This window comes from Triticum dicoccoides, chromosome 3A (assembly GCF_002162155.2).
Source record: "Triticum dicoccoides isolate Atlit2015 ecotype Zavitan chromosome 3A, WEW_v2.0, whole genome shotgun sequence".
Taxonomy (NCBI): domain Eukaryota; kingdom Viridiplantae; phylum Streptophyta; class Magnoliopsida; order Poales; family Poaceae; genus Triticum; species Triticum dicoccoides.
Genome location: NC_041384.1, coordinates 505,080,351 through 505,090,322, shown reverse-complemented (window position 1 = coordinate 505,090,322; position 9,972 = coordinate 505,080,351). Strand labels below are relative to the sequence as shown.

General features: G+C 49.0%; 1 protein-coding gene across 1 annotated transcript; it reads right to left on the bottom strand.

The window, feature by feature from the left end:
- Positions 1 to 40: 40 nt before the first annotated feature.
- Positions 41 to 7,734, bottom strand: LOC119268822 (transcription factor-like protein DPB). Its single transcript, XM_037550528.1, has 9 exons — positions 7,570 to 7,734; positions 7,355 to 7,470; positions 2,312 to 2,355; positions 1,905 to 1,958; positions 1,310 to 1,450; positions 1,153 to 1,221; positions 860 to 955; positions 460 to 530; positions 41 to 376 (listed from the first exon to the last, which is right to left on the bottom strand). Exons 1-9 carry the CDS (start codon positions 7,671 to 7,673, stop codon positions 286 to 288), a joined length of 786 nt encoding a protein of 261 aa, XP_037406425.1. The 5' UTR covers positions 7,674 to 7,734; the 3' UTR covers positions 41 to 285.
- Between the last annotated feature and the right edge of the window lie 2,238 nt (positions 7,735 to 9,972).

Here is a 9,972-nt window from a genome sequence, read left to right as displayed (position 1 = left end):
CTAGGACAAACAGATCATGAATGATAATCAACGAAGCTTGTGCACCGAAGCTGCTATCAATGCTTTCATAGCAGCACATATATGAATCATCTATCTTAGACCTAATAACCTGCTAGGCACAAAAAGGAGACAAAATTTGCAGGTTAAAATCTTCTCAAGCCTGAGAGACTGTCCTATAAACTAGGTCAAGTTTTCATGAGGATATATAGCTATACATAGCTGTGCAAAAGAATCCGGCTGTGCCAGTTCTAACACTTTTAATTCATTTGTAATATTCTTGAGTCTCTAGTGAAGGGTGGCGCGGCCAGCTCTTCCTATGCTGTTACGCCTTACCCCCTCAAGGATTGAGAGATCATCATGCAATGTGAATGGTGCACTGAAAAGAGAGTTGCGGACATCTGGTTAGGAGCTCAAACTGCTAATATGAAGAGAAGTATGTAAAAAAAAAAAGATACATACCCATTGAACTCGAAATGGGCAAACTTTGAGTCATCTGAAATCTCAATTTCCACCCTTGCTTTCCTAGATGTCTGCTTAAAGAAAAAATGGCATTAAATACACTTGCACGTATCTTTTTGCTCGTGATCTTTCTATATGCCAGTGTTTTATGTAACTACATATCTGAGGGAAAGACATTCCTAGCACCGCGTAGGAATACCATACAATTTATAGTAGCGCCATTGGTACTGTTTGTTCTAATCTACGTTGCTATGCTACGTTAGGTCAGCAATTATAAACATGGGAATGCCAGAGTGCAAGTTGAGTACAAGGGTGATCTAAATACAGCTATATGTTACAGCTTAGTTGCAACTGGCTGGGTTAAGCATCTCTGACAGTTGCAGCGCAAGAAAAAAAATACCTTGACCAATACGAATGGAAGGCGGATGCCATTAACATTCTGTGCTGAGCTTTCCAGTGTTTGGTTACGTAACTTGATGTTTTGGAGATCATCAAACTTTAAATGAACAAGAAAGAATCATCAGGAAATATCAAATACACCGGTATATATATACAATACTACCTCTGTCCCAAAATATAAGATATTTTTGCAGTTCAATTTTAACTGCAAAAACATCTTATATTTTGGGACGGAGGTAGTAGTAAGAGACAACAAAACCAAAGAAAAGTTGCTGCACATTGTAAGCAACTTACCTGTTTTTCGATTTCCTGGAGGAGTGCCTTCTTGTTCCTAATCTTGTTGACGAGTTCTTTACGAACTTCCTATAAAAAAGATGGTAGCAATCAACTCATAATCATACAGGAATGGATTGCTGTGCATCTAACCTGCAAAGTAAGCACAAAAACTGACCTCAAGCTTCTTTATTTTTTCATATCTGTAATTTGAAAGGCCCATCCACCGTATCTCCTTTTTTTCTTTTGCAATAACACGAAGTGCAATGAGAACGTTGAAAGCATCATACACTCTCCGCCTAATATTCTTCTCATCAAACTACAAAGATAAATTTGTTTTCTTTTAGCACATAAGTTTTGCACAATTACAGATATGATTTTGTTTCTCCCGCGAAAAACAAATAAATATATGATTTTGTTTTTTGCAGTTTGATGAGAAATGGACTTGAAAGTTCTCGGTGTGATGTTGACATTTAGCTTTGGTTTCAGCGTTGTAGTGTTTGCTGTAACTTAATCGCCCAGTTTTCTGCTAGGTTGTTGTGTTCCAACGTTATAGTTGCAAAGACAGTAAGGTGGCGGTGCTGGTTAGAGGTTCTAAAACGTGTGGATGTTTGTAATAAGCTTCCTGGAACCATGACATTTGGCGGGCCGACACTCTGTATCAGTTCCATGCTAAACGAAATTGGGAGCCATGCTTCTTAATTCAACTTTTTTTAAAGTATATGCGAAAAGGGAACAGAGAAGTCCATATTATACAAATAATAGGAACAAACCCCTTGACCAATATGTGCCATGGACTTCAGCTCTGAATAAATTTCGTCTGCAACCTGTAATAGAAAGTAGCTGGTTGAGGTAGTTAATGACTCAAGCGGGGAGAAAGTAAATCAGTTCCCAAGCATATATCTTTGAAAGGCGTGTTATGTATCAGCAAAAATGGCATGGCAGCAATGTAATACAAGTATTGATTTTTATGCCTTTCAGCATTTAAATGGCAGGATAATTATTTTGCATTGGCATTCAGGATGTTCTTCGTGCTTCACAAGCAGACTGCACAGTTACAGGTTAGATAAAGCCATCCAAAATTACAGCAAAACTCCATTGATATTTAAACATGGCATTCGGGAGTGATTTATCATGGCCAATCAATGAAGGATACACGCGTTTGAGCTTTGGAGAATACCTCATTGTATGTTGTTCTTCCTTTGGCTTCAACTTTCTCACAAACTGCAAAATCATGTCAAATGCTCATCAGGTCAAAGTACCAGTGTGTTAGCAATTCAAGTTTACACTCATGACAGAAAAACATCTCGCATCAAAAAGGTTACAGTGAAACATCTAGTACAAGGGTATAACCCCTCTATTGCACATCTATGACCTCACGAAATTTCTATCAACGCAACTTCTTCTGACCTAGAACCAGTGTACACCAAAAAGTAACCGCAATGAGCAATGAGCTTTGCTATATACTGATACATCATTTGTAATGTCACCTACCATACTCTAAATCCCAACATGGCATCAAGCTAACCACCAACGTTTTCTTCCAATCTGACGTGCTTTGTTGTGCCGCTTCTGCAGATGGACTTCGACATCCTCATACGTATACGCAGGAACAACCTATCTAACTCGGTGGACAGACATACATCAACCTTGGTCTGCTCAGATAAACATTCACTACTTGTAAAATGGTTTGGCAGCCCCCTACTGTGATAGTATTGATGGCAACAATACTCCAGCATAATACTGTGGAAGAACTACAGCTGATCATTACCACACAACAGCACAACAGAATACACCACAACAACCAAAAATCAGACAATTGAGGTCTCAACCACCGAACGCCCAGCCTGGGAACCATCGCCCTCCCCCTCCCGGTTGCTCCCGCGAGCGATGCCGAGGGGAAACCCTAGCCGCCGGCCTTAGGGCCCCTCCTCCTCCCCACCTCTCCCCTTGCCGGCGCCAGTCGCGTTGACGGGCGAAGCCCGGTCAGCAGCGGCGGCGGCGAGGCCTCTCTTCCCCCGCTCGATGATAGCTGACGCGGGTCGGTGTGGTCGGGCGGCGGCGCGGCGCTAGCAAAGGGTGCGGCGGCGGCTGGTGCTGGCGGGATGGGCTCTGTGGTGCCCCCGGCGTGTTCCGCCCCAGAGTTGTGGCGGCAACCACAGTCGAGAATCACGTGGGCCCCCCTTCGGCGTGCGCGGGGGGCATGGGCTGGCTCCCGGGGCTTCCCCGTTTGCCCTTGGAGCGGATCTGAAGACGGAGGCCCTCCCTTGAGCTTCTTGCCTCGCCGGCCGGCGCTGGCGGCCTCCTCTAGCGGTTGGTGGGGCTGAGGATCTGGTAGGGATGGATTGGGGGGAACCCTTGGCTGGTTGCTGCGGCCACGATGCAAGAGGCGCCCTGCCGTCGTTCTCCTTCTTGAGGGCGAAGGGCGGCATCGCGATCCTACCCTCACCCTCTCCTTCCTGTCCCAGGTGGAAGTCCAAAATCTCCGGATTGGGTGGTGACGGCGCTCTGGCGTCATTTTCTTCTTGAAGGCACCACCTTGGGACAGCGGAGTGGTGGTCGAGGCTTCAGCACGGGATGTGGTATGTCGGATATTTTCATTGGTGTTCCCGCTCAGCTGCTTGCAGTTGAAGTTGATGCCGAGTTGATGCCTGCGAACGGCGGTGGCGATGTTGGGGTGTGCCGCTGCGTGGTGAGGTGGCCGTGCTTGTTGTCCTCTTCCCGGCAACCAGATGGTCCTGGTCATGCGAGCTCAGGGGTGAGCGACTCTGCCTGTCGACGGCGCAGTGTCCTCCGATCCAGGACTAAAGGGGGCCTTCTTTGAAGGTAGAGGAGGATGGCGGACCAACAATGGCTGGCCTCTAGGGAGTTGACGGAGCATGGCAATCCTCCTGCAGCGGTTCACTACCTTGTCTTAGTCGCATCGTGTGCTCGCTCTTGTTCGCCAAGCGCCTCGATGCTCAAGCTTGCGCTTGGTGCATTCGGTGCTTGTTAGTGGCTCCTTTGCTATCATGTATCCTTGTTGTTTGTGTTTCTTCTCTTTTCTCTCTTTTTTGCTCTTTGTTTTGACTTGTATGAACCTGTGATGTGGTGGTTGTTTTATAATACAAAGAGGGGACCTTTTTCGTCAACTGCCAGGAAAGATCGCTCCTAGCTGGCAGGGTTGCAACAGCCAAACATCCAGCCGCCTGCTTGCAGCCGCTGAATGACCGGCAGGCAAAGCTGCCGCTCCTAGACGCGTGCTCGCAGCCGCCGACCGCCCAACCGGAAAAGACGTTGTACTCCCCTCAAGCCGCCTACTTCCAGCGGCTGAGATCTCCTCAAGCTCTGCACACAACCGCCTTTGACTTTCCCCTCTCCGCCTCCGCGCTGTCTTTTCCTTGTCCATACAGCCAGCGCAACAGTAAAAGAATCTCGTGCCCCTAGAGCCGCAACGCGGTGGGAACACATGGTACGATTGACTTCACCTGGGCCGAGGCACGCAAGGCATGGTCAACACCGGCTGACTAATGGGGAAAGGAGCAAAACAAACTCTGGATTGTTGTGGGCTCTCGAAATTGTTGCTCTGAGGGCAACTCCAATGTACGACCCCAAACGGATCCGTTTTGTCCGCTTTTTGTCCATTTGGGGTGGCAATGGGGCGGCGTCCGCCCGGATTTGTGGATGCGCCGGCGGTGCGCCCAACGCGCGGCCGCATTTCGGCCGCATCTCGTCCGCCAGAGGCCATTTATACTAAAATCAACCATAGCAAATAGTTCAAATCAAACAAAGCAAATAGTTCCACATCCGAAATAGTTTTACAACCCAATTGAAATAAAAACAACATCAAATAGTCTTACAACCCAATCAAAATTTGTTTGCATGAAAAAAAATAAACCAATAGATCTACTGGTTGCCAATATGAGTCCACATGTGCTCAACAAAGTCAACCTCAAGCTGCACATGAGTCTTCCAATCACGCATTTCACGATGAAATTGGACAAACTGTTGAAAAGTTGCAGGAGGTAGCTGCTCAGGCTCAACATTTTCACCCTCGAAATCGAACCCTTGGTCGTAGATGCTATCACCACGCTCATCCTCCACGATCATGTTGTGCATGATCACACAAGCAGTCATCACCTCCCAAAGCTTCTGAGTGCTCCATGTTAATGCAGGGTTTCGAACGATACCCCATCAAGATTGAAGCATAAAAGCACACTCCACATCCTTCCTAGCACTCTCCTGCATTTGGGAAAATCTTTGTCTCTTCTCTCCTTGCGGATTGGATATGGTCTTCACAAGAGTTGACCACTGAGGATAGATACCATCAACTAGGTAATATCCCTTGTTGTAATGGTGGCCATTGATCTCAAAGTTGAACTCTGGGGAATGGCCTTCTGCAAGCCTTGCAAACACTGGAGAACGCTGAAGCACGTTGATATCATTGTGAGAACCAGCCATGCCGAAGAAAGAATGCCATATCCACAGATCTTGTGAAGACACCGCTTCAAGTATGACAGTGGCATCTTTCACATGCCCCTTGTAATGCCCCTGCCAAGCAAATGGACAGTTCTTCCACTTCCAGTGCATACAATCTATACTACCAAGCATGTGCCCGGAAAGCCCCTATCGGCATTGATCGCCAACAACCTCTCCGTATCAGCGGTAGTTGGCTCTCGTGTACTCAGGGCCGAACACTGCCACCACGGCCTTGCACAAACTATACATTGAGAGGAGACATATGGACTCACTCATACGCACATACTCATCCACGAGATGACCAGTGATTCCATATGCAACCATGCGGATAGCCGCGGTGCATTTCTGGTAAGAAGAGAAGCCAAGGACATCCTCTTTGCACTCAAAGTATGGGTCATATCCTACCACTCCCCCCCGAATACGATTGAACACATGTCTCCTCATTCGAATCGGCGATGAAATTGATGTGGTTTGAAGAGTGCGGCATTCTCAAAGTAATCGGCATAGAGAAGGGTGTGGCCTTTCTCCCTATTGCGGTTCAAGGACGGAGCATGGCCAGGGATTGATCCCCTGAACCGAGGCCGCTTCCTACTAATGTGGTCATGGACGGCCAATGTAGCCACCACAAGCTCTTCATCATCCGAGGACGGATCATCCGATGAGCAAATGAAGTTGTGAAAGAAATAATAAACCCCACTATCCATTGTACCTTGTGAGCAAAGCGTCGAACGCCTTGCGGTCGTGGTGGAGACGTGGTCGGAAAGTGCACGTCATGCTCCCCTCGCAGGCAGCAAAGCAATGTTTGGGGTCGATGGTGGTGGTGGGCGCTCTGCCGCAATGCACGACCTGCCGGAAGTTGTTGGGGTCGATGGGCGACGCCGATGGACGTAGCTTCTCTCACACCGGCAACGAGGAACCACAAACGCTGGCAAAAAGCTTTCCGGAAGGCAGGTGTGGGACAGCTATGGCATGGCGTGGTCGTGGTTCGGACGGCCTTGGTGGAAGGCAACGCGGCCAGGAACGGGGGTGGTGGCGGCGATGGCGGGGGGCGAAGGGCGGAGGGAGGGCAGGGGAAGAGAAAAGGGACGGCTGTGCCACCGATGGGTGGGCCAAGGGGAGGGCGGCACGTGCCCCGCCCGTCCGCGCCCGTCCGTTTGGCCGCAAACGCGGCCCAAAGTTGGGCCGTGAATGGGTCGAAAGCGGACTGAAAACGGACATTGGTCCGTTTGCTCCCGCGCGTTGGGCCGTCTGTTCTGTCCGTTTACCCCCAAACGGACGCGGACGGACCATTCAGGGTCGCGCGTTGGAGTTGCCCTGAATCGACTCATATCGCTCCACCACGGAGCCACTTGCCAACAGGCCCACCCATCAGCAGATCACTCCACAAAGCACAGCACATTGACCAAGTCAAATTGTGGACTGAATCTCAACTTGAAGACACCAATTGATTGAGAGAGCTCCTGCACCTTCTAACCTAGATTGGCCATTCTACAATTCAGTTGGGGTAAACAAAGCAATATTCTCCGACAAAATCCCTCCACAAACGGAACCTACACCAAGATTGGAATCTGCTACAGCAATAGCCAGAGCAAAGAAAGCATTGGAATCCCACACATCGTCTATGAAGAACACCAAGCCCCGCATCAAATCGCCCAAACTGGTTCCTTCCAGAAACGTTCCACAAATACCCCAGCAATATATGCGCGACGAATCACGCTAGTTAATTAGCAAACACTCGAGCTTTAACCATGGCGCATAATCTGACCTATTTTGCTGTACTCGCGGAGCCCCCAACCGGTGATCCTCGGTGCCGCAGCCTTCTCCTTCTTCCTATCTTTATCCGGGTCAACAGCCCCCTTCCTTTGGACCGCATTACCGCCGCTGCATCAATCAAGAAACCCCCAAAAAAATCCCCTCCCGTAAAGCCTCGATACGAAGGATTTGATCAAGGAACCGAGAGCAAGGATGGGTGGTGGTTACCGTTCGGGAAGCGGGGGGACACTGGAAGCTTCGAGAATGTGCACGCCGGTCAGGTCCAGTGCGGCGGGAGCGGCCGCAGCAGCTCCGCCGCGGGGAGGCGCCATTGCGGTTCGAGTGATGTTTCGGCTGGCCAGAGAGGGGGGAAGAGAGAGGTCGTGTAAAAGTCGCTTTTTTCACCCTTTACCAGAGTATAGTACTGTAACTTTCAAGGAGGAAAGGGCAGGTCGTGGACATTTATTACCTGTTCACACCTGTAAATTTCAGGAAAAAGGAATTCATGAGGGTTGAAATCCTACCAAATTAGAAATAATACCAAAAACAATACAAAATCCACTTGATTCAAATAAGCCCTTAAAACATACTACGAAACTACTTTCGGAACCACAGTGCTTGGCCGATTCATGCACGATGCATAATCGGACGATGTTCTACCGTGTGCCTTCTTACACCGATGGCTAGATTAACAACATCGTCCATAAATCATGCAGCCTACGTCGTGTGTACAGCATCGTTCTAAACACATACAGTGTGATAATATTAAAAACATGGACTTGGTTCTAAAATATATTCTCTCTGTTATTCGCAAAAAAAACATATTCTCTTTGTTTCATTTCACTTTTCATATTAGAAAATCTATTTATATCAAGGAAAATTATGAAGTGTTGTTTAGACTAGGTAACGGTGATGCCCTACCTCATAAGTGCCATAAATCTCGTGCATGTATTGCCTCACTACACCTCCACCTCTAGCTTCTAATACACAATGAAAGAAAAAGTAGGAAAATAATAATACACAATTAGATGTAAATTAAAAGCGGTAGAAGTACTTATAGAAAACTATATACATCCATATGACCCACACATTTGGTAATCTTTCATGCGTAGAAGCATTTCAAGCATCCAGCTCCGTACATAACGATGGACCATATTAGTGTTGAGGGGCACTATAGAAATTAAACCCTATTACCTAGTACTACCCATGAGTCGAGTCCCCGTAACCCCTTGAGCCGCGCCCCCTCCAGGGCGATTGGGGGCGGGCGGGGGGGAGGGGGGAGGGGGGCTAGCCCCCCTATCGCCGCCTCCCTCCTCCTCGCCCTCGTCGTCCCCAATCGCGGATGTAGGGTAAGCTCGTGCACCACCGGTGATGGGAATGGCGAGGATCTGGTCATGTTGTTGTTGCCTAGAGGGGTAGGAGGCACGAGATCCTCCTCCTTCGGTCGTTTATCCAGGCGACAATCGTGGGATGCTAAGTCGGCAAGGGGTGCGGCCGGTCAGCGGAGTGACGGAGTCCTGGATTAGGGGGTGCTCGGCATGTGAGTTGCCCATCCTTTGGGTTGGGCTGAGGCCCCCCCCCCCCTAAGCCTATTCCTGGCGGGCCTTGTTCGTCTGGTCCAGAAGCATTAAGAAGGAATGACGCAGAGACTTGGCGTGTACTCCAAGACGTAGACATAGTACTCGACATGTTTGCCCCTTAGATACGACCAACCATGTGTAAACCCTAGGTACCCGGTGTCTATATAAACTGAGGTGCCGGAGGCATAGAGGGAAGATTCATTCACATCTGATCTCATGGTAGATCAACTTGATGTGGAACGAAGCATGAAAATCAAAAAAAAAATCCTACGAACACCCAAGATCTAATCTAGAAGATGCATAGCAACGAGAGGGGAGTGTGTCTACATACCCTTGTAGACTGAAAGCGGAAGCGTAAAAACGCAGTTGATGTAGTCGTACCCTTCGCGATCCAATCACCATCCAAACCGATCTAGCGCCGAACGGACGGCGCCTCCGAGTTTAGTAAACGTGCGGCTCGATGACGTCTCTTCCTCCTTGATCCAGCAAGCGAAGGGGGAGAAGTTGATGGGATCACAACCGACACGACGGTGTGGTGGTGGTTGTGATGCACCGGCAGGGCTTTGCCAAGCCAAACTGGAAGGAGGTGGTGGGAGAGAAGGGAAGGGGTTGTGCTAGGGAAGGGGTACGACTGCCCTCCCACCCCCACTATATATAGGGGCAAGGGGGAGGGGTCGGTGGCCCTAGGGGGTATAGCTTGCCCCCCAAGCGAAGGGGGCATCTAGAGGGTTCCCCCAACCCTAGGTGCATGGGCCAAGGGGGAAGTGGTGCCCGGCCCACCAGGGCCTGGTGCGCCCTCCTTTGATGCCCATGTGGCCCTTCAAGGCTGTTGGTCCCTTTGGTGGACCCCCGGAACCCTTTGGTGCCACCCGGTATGCTCCCTGTGGACCCCCAAACTTTTTCTGGAACTTGAACAAAATTTTCCCATATATACATCTTTACCTCCAAATCATTCCGGAACTCCTAGTGATGCCCGGGATCTCATCCGGGACTCCAAACAACCTTTGGTCACCAATGCAAATATCCCAATACTACTCTAGCGTCATCGAAC

Coding starts and splice junctions, on each gene's coding strand:
- LOC119268822 (XM_037550528.1), bottom strand. CDS start 7,673: ATGGCGCCTCCCCGCGGCGGAGCTGCTGCGGCCGCTCCCGCCGCACTG. Junction 1,222..1,309: donor AAAAAATAAAGAAGCTTGAG/GTCAGTTTTTGT, acceptor TCTTTTTTATAG/GAAGTTCGTAAAGAACTCGT. Junction 956..1,152: donor TCCAGGAAATCGAAAAACAG/GTAAGTTGCTTA, acceptor GTTCATTTAAAG/TTTGATGATCTCCAAAACAT.